Source organism: Daldinia caldariorum, assembly GCF_022478825.1.
Source record: "Daldinia caldariorum strain CBS 122874 unplaced genomic scaffold F4812scaffold_3, whole genome shotgun sequence".
Taxonomy (NCBI): domain Eukaryota; kingdom Fungi; phylum Ascomycota; class Sordariomycetes; order Xylariales; family Hypoxylaceae; genus Daldinia; species Daldinia caldariorum.
Window position 1 is genome coordinate 2,423,911 of NW_025953039.1, and position 24,014 is coordinate 2,447,924.

Genomic DNA, 24,014 nt, shown 5'->3' on the forward strand with positions numbered 1-24,014 from the left:
AAAGACATGGGCATCACCAAAAGCTCCAGGAAGCGCCATAATAATAATCAAGACAGATTCGGCTTAAGTCGGGAAGTCTTGCAGTACCGCAGCGTGGCATAGGTATTTATGTCTATATTGTTCGGACTGGGATTCGGAGGTGAGAAGGTATCGGTAATAAAGACGATAAGTTTCGACTCACAATACGAATAAAAATTATTTCGGCCCATTGTTATTATATTGGTTCATCTCAGTTCTTGTTAAGCTTTGCGTGATCTAATAAACCTCCAAACCTCCCCATATGGGACTCAGGGAGGTGATATTGTTACGACCCTAAGCTAATATATCGATTGTCCAAGAACGGCGCACCCATGCCCAAGTTTACAACAGTATTGTAACCAGAAAAAATACAGCTACAGGATGCCGATCGTTCATGTGGTGTATATATAAGCGGTACCAGGTCAAGATAGAAGATTATTATCGTTGTGCTTTATCATCTGGTTTCACTAATTCACGCCCTTGCATACACTATCTCCCATTCTAGCCAGATATAAGCGAATCAGTAAAAGCCGTAGACCCACTAGGGAGGATGACGAGTCACGACAGCAGGGGGATACGAAAATAATCAGACGCAAACGGGATTATCAGCTAAACCCTACGTGCGCCCTCCCGACTACAAGCCGCCGCCCGGACTCCGGTCCCGCAAACTATATTACGGCCCGGACCCACGACAAATCTAGAAAGTTTCCCCTTAACTTACCTAGGTAGTCCCCTAACTTACTTACCTGGTAGTTGGAGCACTTCAAACTAGGAAAAAAAAAACAGCAATACCTATCAACTGCACCTACCTACCCAGCAGGGGTCGGCAAAAATGGTCGGACAAGGCGATACGCCGCAAGACGCAGATAGCACCCACCACCTCACGGTCGTCGCGCTCGAAACCTCCATCGTGCCCGTCCCGGCGCTCGACCTGCCGGCGCCGTACACGTACACCCTGCGCTCGTACGGGCTCACGCGCCCGGAGGAAGTCGCGGAGCGCATCCGGGACGCGGACGTGGCCATCGTGACCGTCGTGCCGCTGCGCGCCGACGTCCTACACCCCAACGCCTCCCCGCGCCTGAAGATGGTCGCGGTCGTCGCCTCGGGCACCGACGGCGTGGACCTGGCGGCGTGCGCGGCGCGCGGCGTCCGCGTCGCCAACACGCCGCGCTGCAACACGGTGTCCGTCGCCGAGCACGCCGTCGCGCTGTACTTCGCGGCGCGGCGGTGCGTGGTGCGGGCGCACGGCCTGGTCCAGGGCGGGGAGTGGGAGAGGGCGGGCAGGGGCATGCTGCATAAGACGCTGGACGGGCCGGACGGCCGGGCGCCGAGGACGTGTCGCGAGGAGACGCTGGGGATTGTGGGGTACGGCGCCGTGGGGAGGGCGCTCGAGGCGACGGCGAAGAGCCTCGGCATGAGGGTCTTGGTAGCAGGGCGGAAAGGCGCCGCGGAGGTGCCCGAGGGCCGGACCCCGTTCGACGAGCTGATTCGCGCGAGCTCGGTGATCATGCTGTGCCTGCCGCGGACGCCGGATACGAGGAACCTTATTTCCGATGCGGAGCTCGACACGATGAAGCCCTATGCCGTGATAGTGAACGTGTCGCGGGGAGGCATCGTGGACGAGAAGGCGCTTGTAGAGGCGCTAAGGTCGAGAAGGATCGCGGGTTACGGGACGGATGTGTATGAGCTGGAGCCGGCGAATACTGATAATAGCCTTCTAGTAGGGCCGGATGTCGCTGGTCTGAACATAGTTACTACGCCGCACGTTGCTTGGTGCGCGAGTGACACTATTGCGAACTACAACAGAGCGTTGAAAGAAAATATCGCTGGGTGGCTGACTACGGGCCAGCCAAAGTATCCGGTCGTATAAACGTCATGGGCTATTAGATATGTAGATCAGCATGCTGCATTATAGATATAGCATATAGATAGATGGATGGTGTACAAGAAATACTTTTATTATCTTAGGTACCTACCTTAGTGTAAATGGTTGGTCAGGTGCCAAGCTATGCGCGAGGACGAGGGTGGTGATGCAGAGCAAACGAGTACTTGCCTAACCAAAGTAAACTTATAAGTCATAATGAAACAGCAATCCATCACCCAGAATGGAACGTCCCAGTGGAGGCCGCGGCCTGAGAAACTGGTGCCACCCCATGACTTGATGGTTAGAAAAACCCAAAGGGGCCCTTCGTAAGGAGAGTTAAGAAGTCACGCCTCCCCAGCTTTTTTGCTAGTTGTTCAAGGTCCATGGTTCAAGTCAATTTTTTTTTTGTTTCTTTTTATTTTCCACTGGCCTGCCACCCCTTTTCGGATGGATAGACAAGCAACCAAGGCAACCAAGGCAACCATATCCAGACCACCGCCTATTTACCGTCCGTCCCCCAAGAATAAAAAGTAGCTTGACTTTATTTATATTGTGGCGATACTTCAACGACCATCGACTCTGGTATTTACGTAGCGGTATTTACTTAACCTCGAGTTCATTAGCAGAAGCCTTAGAGGAGAATGACTTACACTATGTTAGCATAATTTAATACCTGGCTAGGTCTTTGGAGCATGTATAGCTGGAAATAGACTCTGAAGAGTTTATATACACTAATCTATTCGAATAAGACCTACGTATGGGTTTTCATGAAGTCTGTCTTGAATCCCTGATAAGAACGGCCATTGTCCGTTTTAAGATTGTCTCTGAAGGAACCCCTAAATATTCGTAATATTGATTATCAGGTCACGTTATATCCAACCATACTAGTACGAGATGTCTAATGATGTCTCACAGCAATGCTAAATAGCTTACTATGTAACTAAGGGGCAATCGTGTGAGTTCTAGGTTCGTATCAACGACTATCAGGGATTATTTATACCAATTCTTTCCCTTATGCTTTGGATGGCAGGTATGCAAATCGTGATCTCGAGGTTACGGCGACTTGGACCATGTAAATTTGCGAGAAAAGCAACTACCTACCTGGCTTGTATTGGAATTAACAGGTAGGCATCTCTTACTCTCTTTCTTTTGTTCTTCTTTCTTTATCCTACGCTTCCTCTCCTCAACTCACCACTACCTACCAGGTCGGTAGATACTAATGCTTTGAACAGGCACTGGCGAAGTTATCCGTAACATGCCAAACTGATAGACTTGCGTCATCTCAACGAGCAGGGTCAGGGGGGATTTTAGGACCCGACGAGCTGTGCTCCGGGACACACTTAGCCTAACCCTGGCTTGGCAATGAATGGGACCGGCAATTTCCACAGCCCTCCCAGGTCAGGGTCGCGGGTCCGTTCACCACGTTTCCCGGCGATAATCCGCGCAAGTCAGTACAATACAATAGCCGGCTGTTAGGTAGGCTATCTACCCAAGGTTAGGTAGGTAAAGTACTTACCTTGGATACGAGGGTTTCCCCTGGGTTTTGGTGGATAAGGGGTGAAGTCCCGAAAAAAATAAGAAAGAGTAAAAAACTATTAAAAAAAAGCTTAGATCATGGCCCTAGATTTTGTTCACTTCCCTCTCTCCCCTAAGTTTCCGTGTAAATCGACGTGACATGACAAGACGAGACACCATGCCGCGTGTAGCAACTTTAGCCCTAGGCATTTTCGGATTCGTTGTCCCAGCCCTCGCCGGGATACTCGATACCAGTAAAAATATCTTGAATCTGAAAGCTGGCAATGGCGATGGCAGTAGTGACAGCGACGTGCTGCCCGGCAAATACATCGTGAGCCTCAAGTCCGACATCGACATCGGGGTCCACCTGAACTGGGTGCAGAACGTGCACAAGGGGAGCCTCTCCCGTCGCGGTACCTTCACTGCTGGTCTGGAGAAGCTGTTCGGGTTCGAGGGCTTCAACGGGTACGCGGGGGAATTCGACGAGGAGGTCATCGCTCTGATTACCGCTAATGACAATGTAAAACGCCCAATTCCGCTAAGTCACCTTAGGGTAGGTAGTTAGTTAGTTGAACGATGCTAACCCCCACAGGTCTTAGCCGTGGAACCCGACAGGGTGGCGCGCCTGACGTCCACTACGCAGCGCGACGCGCCATGGGGCGTCGCGAGCCTGTCGTCGCGATCGAAGCTCACGAACAGCTACACGCCGTACCACAGGTACTGCTACGACGAGAGCGCGGGGGCCGGGACGTACGCGTACGTGCTCGACTCAGGGGTGTTGACCAACAACAGCGAGTTCGAAGGCCGCGCTATCAAGGGCTACAACAGCTGGACCGGCACAGAATCCTTCGACGACCACTTCGGCCACGGGACTCATGTCGCGGGTACGATCGCCTCGAAGACGTACGGCGTCGCGAAGAAGGCGACCGTTGTCGACGTTAAGGTCGTTAGGGGTGAGGTAAGATGGATATTTAGCAAATTTTTTTTTCTTGTCGTGCGTATTTTATGGCCAGCCATGCTGATTGGAATCGTAGGGTTATTCAACCGTTTCCCACGTTCTCGACGGAATAAACTGGGCGGTACACAACATCACCTCGACACCGGGACGAGCAAGCAAGTCTGTTATCAACATGAGCTTAGGTAAATAGATATTACCTTTCCTCACGAATCTCACCACTTCTTCCCCTTTCCCTATTTATTTATCCCTCCCCCCTCTCCCCCATCCCCCATCTAACAACGCCACAGAATTTAGTTCCTCGCGAGCCCTCAACAGGGCCGTCAACGCTGCCTCTTTTCTCGGGATCCTCTCCGTCGTAGCAGCAGGCAACGATGGCGCCGACGCCTCGGCAATCTCGCCCGCCTCTGCCAAGTCGGCCCTAACGGTCGGCGCCGTGAGCTGGGACCGGACGCGCGCGTCGTGGAGCAACTTCGGGCGGCATGTCGACGTGTTCGCGCCGGGAGTCGACATCCCTTCCCTGTGGAACGTGGAGGGCGCCGAGATCCTGAGCTCCGGTACGTCTATGGCGTCCCCGCACGTCGCGGGGCTCGTGTTGTACCTTAAGGGACTTGAAGAGGGTCTAGACTGGCCTGCCAAGACGGTTGCCCGCGTCAAGGAGTTGGCTACTGCGGACGTAGTGGTTGATGCGGGGAGCGGCAGCCCGAACTTGCTGGCTTATAACGGCATTGTATGAGTTTTATGGGGATGATGATGGACTACGGTAAAACGTGTCTAGTATATAAAATGGACTAGACACGTAGAAAGATTACGTATCTACATATACCTTGTATTATTTATTAGTAGGGATCTATATTGATTCTTGACGATTTCAACCCGATCTGTAATGGATATAGTGGATAAACTTCGTGATGGGTTACCTACCTCCTACCTTCAGCTTAACTAGGAAGCGTCTTATAATTATACATGGGGGATAGCTAACCCCTTACGCAATAGGAACCTCCAATTCACGCGTGTCACGTTCTTTATTATGATTAAACTGTTGGTCACAAGTATCAATAAAGACGTACAATATGTGGGCTACTCAACCGAGTATGAAAAGTTTTGGTAATCGGTATCATCCTAATCCTAGTGTAGGCACCGTAGCCTCGATGCCGGAGATGTAACCCTGTGTAAGGAAAAACAATCGTACATGCAAATCTCAGACCCCCGTACCTCGACAAGAACTTTTCTGGTCCGTTCCATGCCCCCGCCAATAGAAAGGAGGGAGTAAGCGATACCCCCAAGAGCTCATTAGAGTAGAGAAAGTCTCATGATCAACTTTGCGGGAAAATAAAGGGAGAAAAGGTGGCAACGATCATTGTTGTCACCTGTGCTAGTAGTACTTTGGATCTAGGTAGTACTGTTACTGTTGGATCTTAACCTGAAGCCCCTTATATAGGTTCAAGGTCTGCGATTCGACGGCTTACGTGATGCCTAGTGGTAATTGCCGCCCCAGCCACCTTGCTGTTGTCGCGCTCCATAGTAGTTTCCGAAGGCTTGGTTACCACCGTAGCCGCCATACGGACCGTTGCCGTGCCCTTGGCCAGCGGTACCTCCGAGACCGTAAGCGCTCCCTGCAGATTGGTTGCCGTGCAGGCCGTGGCTTAGATGGCTAGGATAGCCCCCATATCCGCCCATCCCTTGCTGAGCTGACTGGGGAGGTGGGAGCCCTGATCCAGCAGTGGTGTTTGTAGCAGAGCCCGGTCTTGCTGCAGCGCTAAGGGAAGGACTAGGTCCGCCAGCTGTCTTCGAGTCGCCATACGGCTTCAAATCGTCGTTCACGGGGCCGGTAGTTGAACCAGGTGCGTTCGGGGCGTTGAATGACTGCCCGGCTTGAGAAGGGTAGCCGGAACCACGTGCAAACGTGTCATGCATCCCTCCAAATCCGCTACCGCCGAGACCACCAGGCGCTCCCGATTGGGTAGAACCTGCTCGACCATAGTTTTCGATACCAGAAGCTATCGCGCTATCACGGCCACCTAGAGAGGACTGACCAAAGCTTGTTGCAGGAGAAGAGGTATGGTCATAAGGACCCTGCGGGGACATCCCGTACTGGTGAGGTTGTCCATAAAGTCCCCCTTTACCGTATGGGCTGCCGTATGCTCCCTGTCCATAGGCGTTACCATACTGGCTCATGTATTGGGCGTAGTACGGACTCGAGTAGTACGGGTGCGAATAAGGATACTGGGTAGTATGCGGCTGCTGGTGAAGGTTAGACTGGGGCTGGGTTGCTTGACTTGAAGCCTGTTGACCGCCCTGGCCGATCGGGTTGGGCGTGTTATGGCCGCTGTTATGAGATTCGGTCGAGGCAGCAGCTCCGTATCTAGTCTGCTGAGCGCCGCTTTGGGGATATTGGCTGAGATTATCAGTCTGGCCAGCGTTGTAACTACCAAATCCGCGGTTTGGAGCATTGGAAGTCTCGTGATGGCTTTGGCCGGCGTGCTGTCCATATTGCTGCTGACCGTAATAATTATTATAGGTGCTCCGAAGTTGCGGGTCGTTCGAATAAGGTGGGTAATCGCTCGGGGTAGAGCTGAATGCCCCACTAGTTTGCGGTCCCGACGTTTGGGTAGTAGGCGTTGGGTATGTATCTAGACCGGCTGACGTTGTAGCGGTCTGCTGGCCGAAGGTATCAAATGGCTTCTGTGGGAAGCCAGCCGGTTCTTGCACGTTGGCTTGACCATAGCGTCCGAATTGCTGATTGCTCGAGGGCGCTTGGGGCGCTATGGGGGGATTAGTAGGGTGACTGACTTGGGGATATTCTGACATACGCTGAGCTGTTATGGCGGCGGGGCCGGTTGGGGGAGCTACGGGCGTCGCTAGACGACGGTTAGTGTACTTCTTCTTCTGGGAACGGTGAAAGGGTGCTCTACCAGTTGCGCTTGGTGCCGAGGGCAAAGACGTGGCCGGCTTCTGAGCAGCTGCAAATGCATCAGATACTGCAGCAGGTTGAGATACAGGAGGCAGCGAGGCACGGGGAACGGCAACTGGAGACTCGGGTGGCGGCTGTGTCCTAGTCTCGGGATCTTCACGGTCACCATCGATGTCATCTTCAATTCCGTTCAAGCTGAAAGCACCGAACTGTACGGCAGCACGGTCAACTTCACGGTTGCCAGGCATCCGTACCGCTTCTTCCTGTTCAAGAATACGCTTTTGATAACTAGGCATGCGAGGTGCGGGACGTTCGGTCGCCTTGATGGCCGTTGTGGCAAATCCACTAGCAGCAGGACGGGTAGCCTGATGTTGGGCCTGGGACGCTGAGAGCGGAGTAGCGGTAGCACTTTGTTGCGGTTGTCTGGGATCCCAGGAATCTGCAGCAGTGCTAGCAGCTGTGGCAGTTGCTGGGGGCTGCGATTCATCGGGTAACTGCTCGAGATTGACTCGGGTCAAATCGTCTTCGGGGGGAGGTAGTACAACTTCGGGTTCAACGACCTTAGGTGTCTCTACAGGGGCAGGTTGTTCGACTGCTTCTTTCGGAGCTTCTTCGGGTGCAGGCTGCGATTCGGGCTCGGGGGCGGTAGGGGTAGGCTCGACGGGAGGAAGAGGTTCCAACACCTCGGCGGGCTTTGGCGCAGGGACTTCTTTCGGCTTCGGTGCTGGCTTAGGGGCGGTCGATTGGCGTAACATGCTAGCCCAAGTCTTCTGCGTACCTTGCGGAATGACACTGGGTTTAGCAGGGGTTGGTTCAACAGCAGCGGCGGTGGGGGCGGGAGCGGGAGTAGTGGTAGCTTCGGTAGTAGAATCAGTTGTGCCCCAGACTGAGGCGCCGTGATCGTTGGCAGTAGTATCTTCAGTAGTAGTAGTATTGGTATTTCCCCACCCGGAGGATTCTTCAGTCGGAATAGAGAGTTGCTGATTCTCTTTGGATCGATGACCATTCGTAGTAGCGTGAGAAGTTGCCCGACCTCTGCTACTTCCTCGACCTCGCTCGTTGCCACGACCACGACCACCTCGTACACCATCTGAGCGACCGCCACGAACTGGTCTGCTGTTACCGGTCGATTCGACGAGACCAGCTGCGGTAGAAGCATCCTTCGGTTTAGGACGGGTAGTAGTCTTCTTTTGCTTCGATACCTCGCCCCACTGGGAGATAGTACCTATAAGTAACATGATATTAGCAAAGCGAAGGACAGAGGGTGGCAAATGATTGAAGAAAAAAAAAAGAGCATACCTTCAGCAATTCGAGTAGCAGCGACTTCAACGTCGCCATCTGTCTCCTTGAGGGCATAGAGAATATCGGCATCCGACCAGGTCGGGAATAGCTCTTTGATAGTGTCGAGCTTTTCGCCGTATTGCTTCCTAAGTTGGCTAATATCACCGTCGTCTTCGAATGCATTTGCATCTGCACTCGTCAACTTATCACCGTTAGACCGTCTATTTGCGGAAGCACGGTTGGCGAAGCCTCCTCTGCCACCGCGGCCACCACCTCTACCACGAGAGGACGGTGCCTGTGATCGAGCCTGAACCTCAGCCATCTCTTAAGACTTAGGTTAGGCAATATGGTATGTGAAATAGATGAATTTCCCTTCTTAGAAGGGGTTTGCAACGATAGCAGTCAAATCGGCGATAACACCAGTATGGTGGGCGGTTGGTTGAGTTGTGAGTTGTGCGTTGTAAAGATGGTGGAGAAATAGTTTGTAGTTTGTTTAGTTGGTAGTGGTGTAGGTTGAATAACAAGAATTGAATTTAGGGTGGGTTCAAACTTGGAAGAGCCTGGAGGTAAGAATTTGGGGGGGGAGGTGGGCGCGTGGCACTTGGTACTGTCTCCTATGCGATTCGACGCAGGTGAGGCTGACAGAATGTGCGACGTGTCAATAACGCGACGGTAGGCGAATTGGCCAATTGTCTTGAGACAATGGCAATTGGAAGGGGGGTTTGAAGTAAGAGAAACTTCAGTATGAGAAAGGGATGTGTTTAGATATTTGCTTTGTGTGTTGTAAGTTACGTGCGTGTGTGAGAAGGCAATCCGGAGCTTTGCAGCGAAAAAGGGAAGTGGACTGGATCTGAAGGCTTTTTCGGCTGTTGGATTATCTAATAGTCCTGGCCTATCTTGGGGGGGAAGTCACCACTTGTACCACCATGGTTTGCTTAGGCAGATATTCTAGGCGTAACTGGCGTATTAAGATTTTTTTAAATACTTTGTGGATACATTGCGGGTACACTGTGGGTGACATAGTAAATACCTAGGTGCTCAGGTACTTACGTGCCCAGCTACGCAAGGTCTCCACTTTACCATAGGTACCTTGGTATCTTAAAACCATGACCTCAGGCCGGATTGGTGCAGGTAGCCTTCCTTATTCCGCCTGACCTGACTTGGGTAGGGACTAAGCCCCATAATACAAAACCTGACACATATTATGATTGGTTAACCGTGCAGGTGGGACCTTGAAGTGGCACGTGCGAGTCAGTACCTACATATCGGGGTACTTCAGTATCCTTGTCGACAAAAATACGTACAATACGGGGAAGCTCGACTTCCATTTGACAGCTGGGCTGAGGATAGTCGCTACAACTTGCAACACTCACAGACAATGATATACAGTAAGATCACACTTATGGAATGAGTTGTTGCGCACGGGTATATACAACTCATATACAACTTAGCATGTTTTATGGTACACGGACTTCATTATTTTTTTTTCTTAAGTGCGTTTTAAGCTTCCGTGCGGAAAGGATGCAAGGACTTACAAGTGTTTTACCTAGGATCTGGCCGTAAACAGAATTCTATTCAGAGCAGAGAAGGGATAGAAATGTGCTTTTGTCGAGATTTCACTTAAGATGAACATATTAGGAGGTTAATGTTGGAATTTGCAATGGTTGAACCCACGTACCAATCTTTCCGAATCCGGATATGTTTATACCGACATACCTTTACTAGTCGACGCAAATATCAAACTACACTTCGGTAGGTACATTGTAGATGGATTAGGATATATAGTATGATTTTGCTATTTAGTTATTACCTTGGTTAAGCTTCATGAAGAGCAGTGCGTAAATCCAGTGGGTACTTAAAATATTAAATATTATAGGGCTGAAGGCACCGTATCGTCGTGGCATTTTTAAACTTATTCAATTCACCAACAAATTGAAGATATTATCCGGAGTAGGCATTACTACTATGTACATATTACATATTTCAAGCCACGGCGTCGTTTATGCCGCGCGGTTCGGTGCGGTGTGACCATTACTTGACTCAGTCGCATATTTGGTTCATCATTTGACTTCTTCGGATCCTATCGCCGCTTGCGTTATCTCGCATGGCATGACGAGACTACCTAAGGCAGAAAACATGCCTTATGGCACCACGATAATACAATGGGTTTGTGGGAGTTAAGTGCAGAGCGTTTCATCGAGGGATAATTTATAAATAATATAAGAGGTATTCAAGACATCTTGTCCCTACCTAGGTAATCTTGAAAAGGAAATAAATCATACAAATGCCTACTAAGGTCAATATCTTGTAGTTATAAGTATGACCTGATATGTAGGTATCTAGGTACATATAAATCGACAGATCCATAATTGGAGTAAGATATGTCGCGGAATTCCTCCAAGAAGATTCAATAGATCCAAAACCCGACTTTGACCTCCAACACCCATAAGATACATGTAGGTACCTAAGGTTGGTTTGGTGCATAAAATACCTAACTACATTAAACTGTACCTGAATCACATTATGTACCTAAAGCGATAGGCGGGGAAGTAGGGAAACCGGAACCAATCATTAGCTACCTCTAGGTACCTAGGTACCTAGCTTATTATCGAACCGCCCAATTGCGCTTATCGCAAACCTTCTCACTTTCAAAGTGACGATATCGACTTCACTACGGTTTACTTCGTACACATACTTAGCATAAAAACGCCGAAGTCGAACATATATGGGATTAAACCCAACTTCCATCGGGAAATAAAACCTCAAGATGGTGGTCCGAACACCTTCGCTCAACTCGCTCAAAAATATCCTCCCCTCGATACATCATCCCTTACCGTTGACCCCTCGCGAATCCCAGTCCTTACTCAATTCCATCACAAAGTCCTTCCGGAAGAACCTCGATAAGGAACACCCCTGGGGATATCCCGATGATATAACACCGTGGGAAAAAACTAAAATAAACAAACTTGCCTCTGCGAAATCCGTTTCCTCTTCGCCTTCTTCTTCTTCTTCTTCTTCTTCTTCTTCTTCTTCTTCTTCTTCTTCTTCTTCCCTAGATAATAATAATAATACCCTGGGTCATCAACGTCCGACGGATCGACACTTACGCGCCATCCTTTCCAACCCCCTCTTCTCCCACCAGGCCCAACAGGACGAACAGAAACCACCCTCCGCACCCAGAGACCCCTTCCATGTCTTCGATTCCGCCGTGTCGCGGGGCCTTATGACCCCGCGACGTGCCGCAGGCTTCCTCATCAAGGTGCGCTCTCAGATCAAGAGCAAATCGGATGACGACATCCGGCGGGCTATGGCCGAGTCTCAAGCTGGGCTGCGGGTGGTGCAGTGGCTCCGGGCCTCCGGCCTAGAAACGAGCCAGCAGTTCCTTTCCAACCCGTCCTTGTTCACAACTCTAATACCGTTCATGTATGCCGAAGGTCTGGAGGAGGTAGCTTGGGCGTGGGTGACGCGTATGGCTGCAGGTGAAGAGGCGGACGACGTAGAAAATCATCGTATGTTTGCTCTATCTAGCCTGCTGGTTGCTATCCTGAAGCAGGTCGGCACTACGTATTCCGGGGTGAAGGTCAGCCTCGACAAGCCGTATGAGACTATCATACGTAGCAACGATATATTGCCTAAAGACGACAGCGTAGCATTCAGATGTCTTCGATACGCGTGGATTCGCATGTCTTGGAGTTCTACGGTGTTCGCCTCGGAATGGCCGAAGCCCTCGGCGCCCCTCTTCGAATCGTACGTCGACATAGGACGCCCGTTGAAGGTGCACCTGGATCTGGCACATTTAGGGCTCCACCATCCCGTTGATCCCGACCATTCCGCCGCTGTCCAATTCTTACACGGCACTTCGAGCCCCAAAGAACTTTCGCCGTCTCAGAGGAGACGGGTTCTTTGCTTGGCCCTAGATACGGCTGATCGGCTGAAAGAAATCGGAGATGCCGACGAGCTCTCCTGGGTCGAGCATTTCTTGCTAAAGATGATGAACGAATTGAACTTTGACATTTTCAACGCGCCCGAAAAGGACTTGATCGCGTCTACGGTCCCTATATATCAAATGATATAAGAGACATGGAGTCGATATGTAAATATAAGAACGGCCATAGCATCTTTCGGCTATATTTTACGGGAAAGGAAATCCAGGTTGGACCGGCGTTTCGAGGGCATGGGACGGCATGTTTCTCTATACCGAACTTCATCCAATAGAATGGAAATCGAAGTTCACAAAGCAGGTTTGGGATAACATATCAATATATCAACAAATTTACTCTTGTAGATCTGAATTCCTTTCGTTAGACGTATACCAATCGGCTGCTATATATTCCTACATTAGGTTGGGTACCTGTTACCATATTTCTAAACTTCGTCGAAGTCTGGGTATCGTACAATCATTCAACAAAACGAAAGCGAAACCAAAACAATTGTTGACTCTCGCAGATCATTCCTCATATATCGTTCATTCAATTCATCCAGAGACCCTTCACCCGGGTGCCTTTTTGCCAAGATATCATGTTTTACCAATGTACAATTCAAGATGGGTGAAAAAAAAGGGGGGGAGGGGACCAAGCAAGAAGATATTACTGCTGATCTTCTATCCCATTCACAACGCGTAACGCACGTCTAGGCGCCAACACAACGCTAATGAAATTCGGTTGCTGTTTTTTATCCAAGTCAGCCGTCAATTCAATTGTGCATCATGTAAGGAAGCTTCCATTCTTGAACCATTATCCCTAACCCCCACCCCTTACTTATTAAGAAAGAAACTCCGGAAGGGTAAGGGGAGAAGGGGAGAAGGGATAGAAAGAAAAGAAACGAAATATTTCAACACTACGTACCCGTCCATCCAGCAGCGCGTCCGCCGACCCAGCCGTGCTACGACTCGCGCCGCTCTTCGAGCGCCCAACCCCCGCCGCCACCCCGCTGAGGTAGTTATCATACGCCCAGGGGCTGTCATCGCTAGGCCGCGGCCAGCCCGAGCCCGAGCCCGATCCGGACGTGCCAGAACTCGGATCGTCACCCGCTGCCCACTTCGGCTCGCTCTGACGCCCCACCCAGCCGAAATGCTCGCTGGAGCCGCCGGGGGAATCGCGCCGGTGACCGCCCCTGCGCAGCTTGTCGCGCATGCCCGCGAACGCCGCCTCGAAGCCGGCGGGGCCCTCCACGGAGCCCGAGTACCGGTTTGCGGCGGCCATGTGCTTCCTGTAGGCGGTCACCTGGCGACGGTATAGCCACGTGCAGAAGCCGAGGTATACTGCCGCCAGACCTGCAAATCCTGCTATTACGCCTGCGGCAATCAGGGCCCCGTTCGTGCCGGAGGGGGATGGAGATGGGCCACCGGGTCCGGAGCCACCATTTGACACGGTCGCGGTACTACCGGGTGCCGTGATGGTGAATACTGGTGGCGTACCCGTCTTGAAAGGCCCGTCTGTAGCAGGGCCAGATGCTGGTTGGGTTGCTGTTGCGCCGCCGTCGGACGAGCCGCCCACGACATATTGGACTATATCAGGCACCTTGTAGCCGTAACTGCCGGCGAGGATACTGTTCTCCGGGTGATCGTCTGCCGGGTGGTCTGCTGCGTCAAAGGAATCTTTCCAGTTTAAATTTGAGGCGTCGAAATTGTAGATCCCAGGTTTGTCACAAGCAATATTGGTGCCAACATAACCCCCAATCACAACCATCTGGCCGTCTCGAGCAGCGCATTGGTGGCCAGCTCGGGCCGGTGGCTCCTTGCTTGTTGAAGCATCGACTTTAATCCAAGTAAACGACGGCACAGTCAAAATCCATATGTCTGTGTACTGGGTTTGGTTTCCATACGGGAGCAGGTTCTGTCCGCCGTACATGTAGATATTAAACGAGCTCGCATCAGGGGCCGAGAAGATAACCGCGCATGGATTGACTCGTACCTGAGGTGCTTCACCAGACGTCTTTTGGTGATACCAGGTGCTAGTTTTGATGTCGTAAACATCAATAGTGCTCATGGAGGCGAATGCATCGGTGGTTTCGTGTTCTCCGACAACTCCTCCACCTAGACCTAGCAGAATCCCGTTTGGACCCCAGCCAGGAACGTAAACAAGAACGCCGTCAGCTCGTTCGGTGAAGCCCTCCTGGTTTTGAATGCCGCCCCATGTGATATTTCTATAGGCACCACCTGCTGGGGCACCGGAAGAATAGAGCGAGTCAACCCCAGAGTTTGCATATCCCGGGTGCGTAAACTCGAGTAGGCTTTTCAAATAAACACGGTCAATCTGGTTCGTCCATCCTGGCGTAGTAGCCCAGTCTAGATGTCCGCCGAAATACCAACTAACACCTAACTCGGGCACGGATATTCCAGCGCCTTCTGCCGCCCGTTGCACTGGAGTGCCTTCGGGATCTGAAAAGTTCCCAGCTGATGTCTTAGGGTCTTGAAACTCCGTCCATGTCGAGGAAGCCACATCGTACATCCACGTAGAGACCGGCGCGGGTTTCGCGATTGGATTATCAGAGAACTCGCCGCCGTAGAGGTATACGCGGTCTAAGTCGTTCCAGAGATAGCCAAGGGATACCGCGGGCGGACCCGATGGTCTAGGGAGCCTCGACAGAGCCGGTGAGCTGATATCCCACGACTTGGTAAGATCGAGGGTTATAAAGTCGTTGTCTAGGGTCTAGTTAGTAGAGTCTTGCTCCACTTATCAATGCTTCACTTACTCCATGTATTCGCTTGCTGGTCTCCGTTAGTCTTCGAACGACCACCGTAGAAGTACACGGTCCCGTTGATTAAAGCGCCTTAAGGGGTTAGTAATCGCAATGCGAAGAAGCCAAATGTGCTTAGTGGACTCTTACTTTGGCCAGCCCATCTCGTACAAACATCGGTAGGGCTGTCCTCTCTGCCTTTGAGAAGCACGGTCGGAGTTGGCCTAATTACGCCCGCGTCTGCGCCGCTGATCTCAACCTTTTTACGACCGTTATTATAACTAATGGTAGGAAGAACAATTGCGATGAGCAGAGCGATCATGGAGAGCCTATGAAGCCCAGCAATGTTAGGAGGTGGCGCACTACTAGTAGTTTTCATCCTCGGGCGCCTCGACAGTGCTAATTTAGACAACCACTTCGACTTTCCCTTTGCCGGTTCCTGTCCCTCCGAGGGTCTTGTTTCCACCGGCGACGTTATCTCCGAAGATAGCTCAATTCTTTCACCGGCGTCACTCTCTTCGTGCGGCTTAGGGATTATATTTCGTTGGGTTTCTTCCTCCTCCTCGGTCAACCCTACTTCTTTAAATATCGATCGTCTTCCTTTCCTAATATTACTACCCATCGAAAATCTCGGGGGCCGTGAGCCTTCTCTCAGGCGATCTGAGGTAACCAGCGAATTAAATCTTGGACGCGGGGTCTCGTTTCGTCGACTTCCGATGTCAGAGTTTCTACTGAAGACTTTGGTAAATGTCATGGTGAAAGGGCATCCGGCTATCGCGTGGGTTATCTCTTCTCAAATTCACCGCATAGAAGGGTATCGCCACTCTATGCACAGCGATGACTACAGAAAGGCGGGGTGGCATCTTCATATATGGATATGAGGTCACTGCGACCGTCTGAGGTTTATAGGGGACAGCAAAACCGCAAAGGATGAATTTCCGGGACCAATAACGGGCAGAATTATCATAATACTTGCAGATACAACAGTATCGGCCTTGGGTATAATAGGCCCTGGTAACGTTGAGGTTTGTGAATGTCAGAATGTAACGGGGTGACATGGGCATTAGCTCACTAAGTACATCATGGACATGGCAATCGGATGCCATGATTGCATCAGCCAGTAGTGTTCTGCCGTAAGGGTGGTTACCAGTAAAATGCGCTGGATGCGGCAAGTCGAAGTTGGAAAAACTTGGCAGCTCGGCAGCTCGTCTGATAGAAGACGGTAGAATAGAGCTGCTCATTGCCACTTTAAGCCAGGAACGGGAGAATTCAGGAGAAATGATTGGTTCCCAAGGAACAAGCCAACAGGGGTGTAGTCTAAGTATGACGACAACGGCTCCAAGATCCGATCAATCCAAAGTCTGAAAGTGGCAGAACCCTAGTAGGATCACTTCCTCACAAGGAGGTTTTATTCCTAGCGATCTCTTAAAACAAAGTTCATGATTTATGCAAACTAGAAGATAGAGAAAATAAACAAATACTACTATTTCATAATATATCAAGCGAAAATAAAGGCCATCATAAAAAAAAAATAACATAATGGGGCATTGAAAAGATGTCTTGAGCCAAGTGTAGTATTAGTATTATAACCCCCCTATCTACAGTACCTATCAACATAACAGCCACGATGCCAGATTAATGGGAGGCCTTCTAATGTACCTGCCTCTTGTAAATTATCCAAGCTCTCGAAGAAGGAATAGGACTTGCCTGTACTTTGGGTACCTAAGGTAGGTAACCTTGGCCCCTATGCAACCAAGGGAATGGCGTATGGGCAAGGTGTTTCTAAGGTACTGGTCTCCAAGAGAAACTCAACTTGGGTAATTCGGCATACTCATCCTCGCCTCATTCAAAATAACCCGCCTCATAATATCATATAGAAACAGGACAAAAACATCTATCCCGTCGATTTTATGGTAATTTAACTTACCTAAACTAACATGGATCGCCAACATCAGATATTACCGCTACCCCTACCCCCAGAGCTCTTGTACGTCGTGTTTTCCTTCATGTCGGCCTCCGAAGCCCGATCCTTACGACTAGTTTGCAGCGAATTTGCAGATATCGGTGCCTGGCATGGCTTTAGAATGCTTATCATTCATATCTACGAGCCTGATTTCTCCATGTTGTGTCATTTTGCACGCCACCCGGCCATTAGCAAAAGCGTCCAGGAGCTCGTCTACGTCTGCCACAAGCTTCCAAGGCCAAAAAGAAGCAATGACCCATATATATCGCTGAAAGAATATGTATCGAATACTACGAATAACGAATTGCGCGAAAGGGTATTGGCCTGTAAGACAAATTGGCTTCCGGATGACGCAGCTGAGAGGGATCCCATGTCTAAGCAAGACGTCGAAGAGAACTACCGTCGTTATAAATGTGCTGTGAAATATCAGCAATACATATTGTCAACAAAAGAAGATTACAGACTTTTCAAAGAGGTTATACCGAAGTTTACCAACTTGAAGAGCATCTTCGTCTGTACCGATTTTCTCACGTGTTGGTCGCCATTCAAACAGTTCTTCGTTCATATACGCGACTCGCTTTGGCCACAGTGCCACCGTCCAATGGAAGTAATCATGAATGGATTAAAAGAATCAGGGACACAGATTCGCTCTTTAACGTGCGCCAGGGCAGATGCGAGGTCGTTTCGGAAGAACTTTATCAACAGAATTAGAACCGTGTATGAGGGCTTAGAAACTATGCATTTCTGGTTTGAGAGCAAAGGAGACATACTACCAATTTTCTACCCAGAAGCCCAAGGAATGCATTTCCCGGGTACACAACAAAGGACAATATCAAAGCTTCTCGAGGCCCTTCCTACACTCAAGAATCTAGGACTTTTTTTTACTCAGCCTGCCTATCGACACGCGGGCTACGCTGAATTCAACAACATTGTCACGCCTAGATTCAAATGGGAAAACCTGGGCATGGTTTACCTACACCAAGTTAAGGCTGATATAAATGACTTGCTTGACTTCTTTCAATTACATCAACTGACATTGAAGTATATTGCTCTTAGCCACTGCAGCCTTTCTACTAGTTCGTGGGCAAGACTGTTAAGGGAAATGAAGAAGGCTATGAAACTTGACCGCATCCGTCTTTCTAAGCTATTGTTCGGCGACTCCGAAGCAGTGGGAAACTTGTCCGATCCCACTGCAGTACTCACTGACCAACGAGAGTGTTGGGACTTTGGGGCCAATTATGAGGAGCACCATCAGACTCAATTTTTGTCTGATATAAACGAGTGGTTCGTTCACGATGGACCTTGTCCCTTAACGCCGGAACGGATAGACGAAATAAGGTTACTGTTGCCTATAGATGTATGAATCGGCGTCCCCTCGTCGCGTTATAGGTACCTTTTAGGTAGCTATAGACGGTACGTTAGCTTCAATCCATGGTTCGTGGAGGAGGCGCAAGAGGTAGTAGGTAAACGGGGCATTCATATCATGGGAGAGAAATAACGAATACTGCAGCGACAAGGATACATATTTCAATTCAGCGAACTTTGAATTACGAGCACTTAATGCATTCTAGGTGCCTTATAACGGTCCCTTGCAGGTGAATGTTAATATTAATTTGCAAGATCTATTGTCTAATTAACTTGAAAAGAATGCTTCACAGCCTAGATCTCATCAAAAAAAATATCTAAGTAGTAAGGTACTGCTTAGGATCCTTATTTGGGTCACCACGAAAATTGTGAATTAAATGGAGGTTAGCTGTATCAATTGTATTTCGATGCGAAAACGATATCTTTTATATGACCCTGTGGTGCCTTTCTACTTTCCATGGCACCGACCTAGGAAGCATAGGTCTCTGGAGGCCGATTCGAAGTCATGGTACCATATAGTTCTTGCTGTAACAATGCTACTTTCCTTTTAGACCACATAAGGGGAAAGTTCCGAGGAAATACCTACATTGTCATGAACCGCGGACGCAGCGACTTCACAAAGAGCCCCCCTACTCCCCTCCCGAACTCGGACATAATAAGGTGTCTGTTTACGCCTCATAACCTCCCTTTCCCGCCAGAAGTGTCGTTGAAATAGTTTTTGGGCATGTTATTACCTATGACAAAGAGCCAGCAGTGAATGAATTGCTTATAATTAGTTTGGTGAATCCGATGAGTTAGGCTATTGACATACCTACCACGAGTCTCGTACACTCTTCTTTTAAAGAGCTAGGCTGTGATTTGTAACATATTGGCTAGTCACTTCCGATATCATTTTCTCTCGTCGATCTGAGTATGGGTGACGGCAAAGGGGTAATAGTGTGAAATAATTGTTACTACCAGGTAGGTACCGAGTGACTACGTTAAATCACACCTATCTACTGAGGATACAACGTCACTTTGGGAATAGACAAGCAACGATGCTCGGCTCGATTCTGACTCAAATACAGACCAGTGTCCACGACACAACTGACAAGAAGAATGATTCTTCGAAGCTGTCACTTCCTTCGCCTCCACTGAGTATCTATATAGTAAAATACAACTTCCTAAAACCCCTTCTTAAAGGCATCGCTCCGCATCGTATCAATATTTCGGTTCCGTTTGTCCTCTCTCAAGGCCTACGCAGCCCTGACCCCGATCAGTTGAACATCTCGTATTGCCGTGAAGCTATCAAAGCCTCCTGTCGCAACAATGAACACATACACAATAGGTGGTTTTCTGCTTGCTCTGATTGCGCGCGCATTCGGTCTCGATGCAAGCCAGTCGCCCGAGCCTATCTCGACCACCGTCCGTACGACGACGCTGACGTCCACGAGAACAGTCACTACCCATCCAATCTTGTGGATAAATACCTCCGTCGAGGCCCTGCGCGCAGCAGAGACTGCTATGGCATCCGTATTTGATACTACCGAAGGAGCCGGGGGCGCGGTGATTGCAACAGCAAACACAACAACCACGAAGGCTTCCAAGAGCCCCAAGAGCAGAACTAAAGGGCGATGTATAACGATTACCCCTAACTTATCAACTCTGCCTCATTACATCCCTTCAACAGGTTCCATGGCGAGTAACTCTAACTTATCGACCCTACCTCCCTATATCCCCTCAGCAAGTTCCGTAGCGACCTTAGAGACTTCAGCGTCCACAGCGGGGAATAAAAGCGCGTCTCCCGCAATTACTCTCTGGCCAAAACCGGGAATCGCTAACCCCCCAGAGGCGCCATCATCGTCCTTCATCGTACCGCAGATTACCTCAAGCTCGGTAAAAGCCTCATCCGCCCCCAATACTCCGACCAGCAGTACAATCCTGTCGCCTAGCATTCCGCCGAAAACAAGCTCGAGCGAACCCTCGAGTTCTACAAGTCAGAGCAGCGCCTTACCAACTCCACCCAGCAGCAGCCAGACGTCTATTACCACGAGTACCTCGTCGCAGGTAACCAGCACCAGCAGCGTCGGAACAGGCTATGGTGAGGCTACGACAATGCAGACCACCACCGTTCCGGGCCACTCCTCCCAAAGCACACCCACCTCGGTCGCGACGGTGTCTCTGTCACCTACCCACACTCCCACTTTGGTCACGACAGTTCCTCTCTCGCCCATCCATACTCCGACCACGACCTTAAAAGTGTCTGCTATCGACAAGAAATTTCCAGCTTCACAAAGGCCTTATTTTATGTAGCTACCTAGGTACGCAGACGAGTAATATTGATTTTTCGATTTGTGTAAATTTTTGGGTATTTGAGGATGCGTTTCACGGGGGTGTGCTGCAGGTACATGGAATTTGATTAGCCTTTCTACGGAGTATTCAGGTATACTCTGCCCAAAGCTGGAAGGAAAAGGGGGCGATAATATTTGCTATAGAAATAGGTTCATAAGGCCACGGCTTAGGGAATGACTACCTAACCTAGTCTCAGGTTATTTCGTTAACTATGAAGTGCCATAGCGGCAGAATACAGGGAATTTTTACCATTAAAATAGGCTTTAAGCGTTGGTTTAGGCGTAATGATCAGATATTTTTTTTTTTTTTTTCATGTTTGATATAAGGCAGGTCTGAACTAAGAATCGAATGAACTTTAAACTTGGGTACAAAAAAAAGTTTATTAAATAAAACATATGAGTATTAATCGTTGGACATGTTACGCTTAGCGTTGGATTTCGCAAACCAATGGCCTCTGGTCGATGATCATTATGCTATGGTAACTTGGTTGAATAATACGAGCCAATAAATCTACCGATTTCAAACCACATCACGCAATATTTTCACTTGACTATAATAATCTATCAACGCTGACACAAGCTTACTTACCTATCTAAACGAGTCTGCTGATATTTCATTATGTACCTAAGGCAGATGGATTCCTAAAAGTTCTCTAGGGTGACTTTAACTGTCGCGTTGGTCTACGGAGTAGGTATGTTAGGGGGTTGGGAGCATTGGTTCGGAATCGGGTGTACTTCTTTCTCGCCCTGGAATCGTGAGTCGTATTGGGCGTTCACATGAACTTTCAACATTTCTGTTTAGCATAAAAGGTTACCATGTGACTCGCCATTCTAGCGGGTGAAACTCTCACAGACCCCAAGGTTACCCTATTTAATTATTAGTGAGTATCCTAGCCACTGGAAAACCCCAATCCAATACCGTAAACAGCGCATAGAGACCCGTTATACGATCAAACCCCTTCCCCGTAATTAACCTGCCGTTTTTCCCCGGCTCAGTGTGAAATTCAGAATCTCCTGGAGAGAAGTTCGCCGGGCCGTGATGTCGAGTGGGATATCACCCGCGCTCGTCTTCGAAGAGAGGTATCGCGAAGGAGCACCGACGCGTACAGTCGAAGAACCGAGAGGAGGACCACTGACATGTTCATCCCGCCTAGGTACCACCAGGCGTCTCGCTTGGGGACAAATGACTTGTATAAAGTTTTGGCTTCAAAAGCTATCATAGTTAGAGTTCCTCGCCCTGATTCTCTGCGATGTGGCAAGTACGCCATGATGTCGTGGTGCTACTTGCCACCGCCTGGTGTAGAGCGGATCGCCGGGTGTGGAGTGTAGACTTTGCTATCTAAAATACTGCGCATGACGTGGACTTGGTGGAAGCCGAAATGGAAGACCGCACTATGAGAATTAGCAATAGACCAATGTACTTCAGCATCAAGGGTAAAAGATGTTTCTTTTTTCTTTTTTTTTTTTTATAAACGATCACTCAACACTCAAGAAAGAGCATGAGAGTCACGTGGCTCATGAATGGCACACTCAGCCTAGGACTAGTCAAAGTTGATAGAATTTCACTCATTTTTGGTATCTTAAAGATGGGCTTACTCTCTTATTTTACAGCTGTTGATGATATTAGATACTTAGGTAATTCGATACCGACAAACGCTTATTGGGGTGGTATTTTATATGTATTCCAAACCCACTAGCTACCTAGGTACTTCCTTAGGTACCTGGCAGAGCTTATATTGGGATGATCCTCGGGCAAGGCCGTGGCTGGGTCGACTGGCGTATACAAAACGCATATTTAAGGTTTACATCTCTGCGGGTATTTGTAAGTTGGGACCACATCACTGGGGCCCCCTTAACTGGAACCACCCCCTTTCCGATTACAAAATCAACAACTTGATATACGTGTATTTAATTCAACAAGATAAATAAAAATATACAACCTCCAATTACTAGAAGGGAAGACGTGACATATCAACGTGGTATATTATTTTTAGGGCATTTGAAAACTACTGGGCTAATAGGTGTAGTTGAATGAATAGCCCATAGCTCTTCGGATATTGGTGGAAGAATTTTTTCGTCTTCACTCGTAAATTAAATGCCTTTCAATATACATGTTTACGCAAAAGTAAAGTGTGCAGATCTTTTCGTGGGGGAGTTGTGAAACTTGATACTTTTAACGTAAAATTCCCATACGTTCTTGAAATTCTTTGAGGGTTAAAAGTTTACAACAAAATACATGTGTATTTCGCTACAAGGACATTAATATAGAAAAAGAAAAACAGAGATAAGTTATGATAGTAATGAATGACTTAATATTAGATACTAAATACAGGTATGCAATGTTGACTGACTCAAATTACCCAGGCGGACGGGATGGGAATCGGGGATCGACGATACATAACCACAAGACCAGTCGATCGTCCAGGTACTGAGTTTAAACCACTATGCCTCTAACCAAAACCACCTGCAAACTAACGGGAAAAGAAGATTTTCATATGAAGCGAGAAATTATTATCCCAGGGATCTGAGTCTGGTGACGACGACTCGAGGACAAACCAAACTTCGCTGACGCGTGCGTTTCGCATCTCGTCGGTATTCTCGCTCGCCAACTTTTGTGTTCCTATTATGAACGGATTACCGACCAGGGCTTCCATCCATTGAGCCCATGGATAGTGGTAGCCGCGTTCAACATAGCGGTGCGGGCGGTAGCGTAGGTGATGTCGCAATAACCAATATAATTCAGCCCGGCCAGGTTGCCGTATAGTTGCTGGTAATAATATTTCAGCAAATGACGAGCTTTAAATGGTATTGAAGCATTTTTCGTCTCGATGTAAGTGCAGATGTAAGCTCCCGGCGCAGTAACGAAGACAGAAATCGGTATAGTGCCCTGCGTCACAGTGCCCTCCATCGTAGTTTGATATATATTCCAAGATTGGTCTTTCGGGAGGGGAAAGTAACGACGAAGATAGTAAGACTTATCATTTTGAAGTAGCACAGGCTTGGTAAAAATCTTCTCCAGTACATTTGTATCAAGAGATGTCGGCGGATCTGAAGCCATTGTGTATATTGTGAAAATATTCTGATGTAGAAGGGCAATGAATACAAACTAGGCGTGATGGTAGTCTCGTTGG

General features: G+C 49.0%; 8 protein-coding genes across 8 annotated transcripts; 5 read left to right on the forward strand and 3 right to left on the reverse strand.

The window, feature by feature from the left end:
* The first annotated feature begins 1,283 nt into the window (after positions 1–1,283).
* On the forward strand, positions 1,284–2,115 carry F4812DRAFT_419494 (D-isomer specific 2-hydroxyacid dehydrogenase). The gene has a single exon (XM_047933350.1). The coding sequence runs from the start codon at positions 1,307–1,309 to the stop codon at positions 1,886–1,888; it is 582 nt and encodes a 193-aa protein (XP_047793245.1). The 5' UTR covers positions 1,284–1,306; the 3' UTR covers positions 1,889–2,115.
* A 1,460-nt stretch (positions 2,116–3,575) lies between these two features.
* On the forward strand, positions 3,576–5,088 carry F4812DRAFT_450096 (subtilisin-like protein; the record flags this gene model as incomplete). The annotated part of the gene is made up of 4 exons (XM_047936053.1): positions 3,576–3,917; positions 3,990–4,355; positions 4,432–4,537; positions 4,643–5,088. 4 exons carry the CDS (start codon positions 3,576–3,578, stop codon positions 5,086–5,088), a joined length of 1,260 nt encoding a protein of 419 aa, XP_047793246.1.
* A 270-nt stretch (positions 5,089–5,358) lies between these two features.
* F4812DRAFT_419504 (uncharacterized protein) lies at positions 5,359–9,544 on the reverse strand. The gene is made up of 2 exons (XM_047933351.1): positions 8,566–9,544; positions 5,359–8,491 (listed from the first exon to the last, which is right to left on the reverse strand). Exons 1-2 carry the CDS (start codon positions 8,867–8,869, stop codon positions 5,829–5,831), a joined length of 2,967 nt encoding a protein of 988 aa, XP_047793247.1. The 5' UTR covers positions 8,870–9,544; the 3' UTR covers positions 5,359–5,828.
* A 1,624-nt stretch (positions 9,545–11,168) lies between these two features.
* Positions 11,169–12,964, forward strand: F4812DRAFT_283029 (uncharacterized protein). The gene has a single exon (XM_047931052.1). The coding sequence runs from the start codon at positions 11,315–11,317 to the stop codon at positions 12,620–12,622; it is 1,308 nt and encodes a 435-aa protein (XP_047793248.1). The 5' UTR covers positions 11,169–11,314; the 3' UTR covers positions 12,623–12,964.
* F4812DRAFT_283032 (uncharacterized protein) lies at positions 12,878–16,657 on the reverse strand. Its single transcript, XM_047931053.1, has 4 exons — positions 15,376–16,657; positions 15,241–15,318; positions 13,392–15,190; positions 12,878–13,211 (listed from the first exon to the last, which is right to left on the reverse strand). Exons 1-4 carry the CDS (start codon positions 15,977–15,979, stop codon positions 13,134–13,136), a joined length of 2,559 nt encoding a protein of 852 aa, XP_047793249.1. The 5' UTR covers positions 15,980–16,657; the 3' UTR covers positions 12,878–13,133.
* A 505-nt stretch (positions 16,658–17,162) lies between these two features.
* F4812DRAFT_469396 (uncharacterized protein) lies at positions 17,163–18,551 on the forward strand (the record flags this gene model as incomplete). The annotated part of the gene is made up of 1 exon (XM_047938875.1): positions 17,163–18,551. One exon carries the CDS (start codon positions 17,163–17,165, stop codon positions 18,549–18,551), a length of 1,389 nt encoding a protein of 462 aa, XP_047793250.1.
* Positions 18,552–19,861: 1,310 nt separating this feature from the next.
* Positions 19,862–20,936, forward strand: F4812DRAFT_469398 (uncharacterized protein; the record flags this gene model as incomplete). The annotated part of the gene is made up of 1 exon (XM_047938876.1): positions 19,862–20,936. One exon carries the CDS (start codon positions 19,862–19,864, stop codon positions 20,843–20,845), a length of 984 nt encoding a protein of 327 aa, XP_047793251.1. The 3' UTR covers positions 20,846–20,936.
* Positions 20,937–22,163: 1,227 nt separating this feature from the next.
* On the reverse strand, positions 22,164–23,941 carry F4812DRAFT_456947 (uncharacterized protein; the record flags this gene model as incomplete). Its single annotated transcript, XM_047937078.1, has 2 exons — positions 22,164–22,275; positions 23,526–23,941. 2 exons carry the CDS (start codon positions 23,939–23,941, stop codon positions 22,164–22,166), a joined length of 528 nt encoding a protein of 175 aa, XP_047793252.1.
* Between the last annotated feature and the right edge of the window lie 73 nt (positions 23,942–24,014).

Excerpts from the sequence above, each read along its gene's own strand:
- F4812DRAFT_419494 (XM_047933350.1), top strand. The coding sequence starts at position 1,307 with ATGCTGCATAAGACGCTGGACGGGCCGGACGGCCGGGCGCCGAGGACG.
- F4812DRAFT_419504 (XM_047933351.1), bottom strand. The coding sequence starts at position 8,869 with ATGGCTGAGGTTCAGGCTCGATCACAGGCACCGTCCTCTCGTGGTAGA. Across the intron at positions 8,492-8,565 it reads TGCTACTCGAATTGCTGAAG|GTACTATCTCCCAGTGGGGC; the intron begins GTATGCTCTTTT and ends TGTTACTTATAG.
- F4812DRAFT_283029 (XM_047931052.1), top strand. The coding sequence starts at position 11,315 with ATGGTGGTCCGAACACCTTCGCTCAACTCGCTCAAAAATATCCTCCCC.
- F4812DRAFT_283032 (XM_047931053.1), bottom strand. The coding sequence starts at position 15,979 with ATGACATTTACCAAAGTCTTCAGTAGAAACTCTGACATCGGAAGTCGA. Across the intron at positions 15,319-15,375 it reads TACGAGATGGGCTGGCCAAA|GCGCTTTAATCAACGGGACC; the intron begins GTAAGAGTCCAC and ends TAACCCCTTAAG. Across the intron at positions 13,212-13,391 it reads ACGCGCTGCTGGATGGACGG|CAACCGAATTTCATTAGCGT; the intron begins GTACGTAGTGTT and ends GATAAAAAACAG.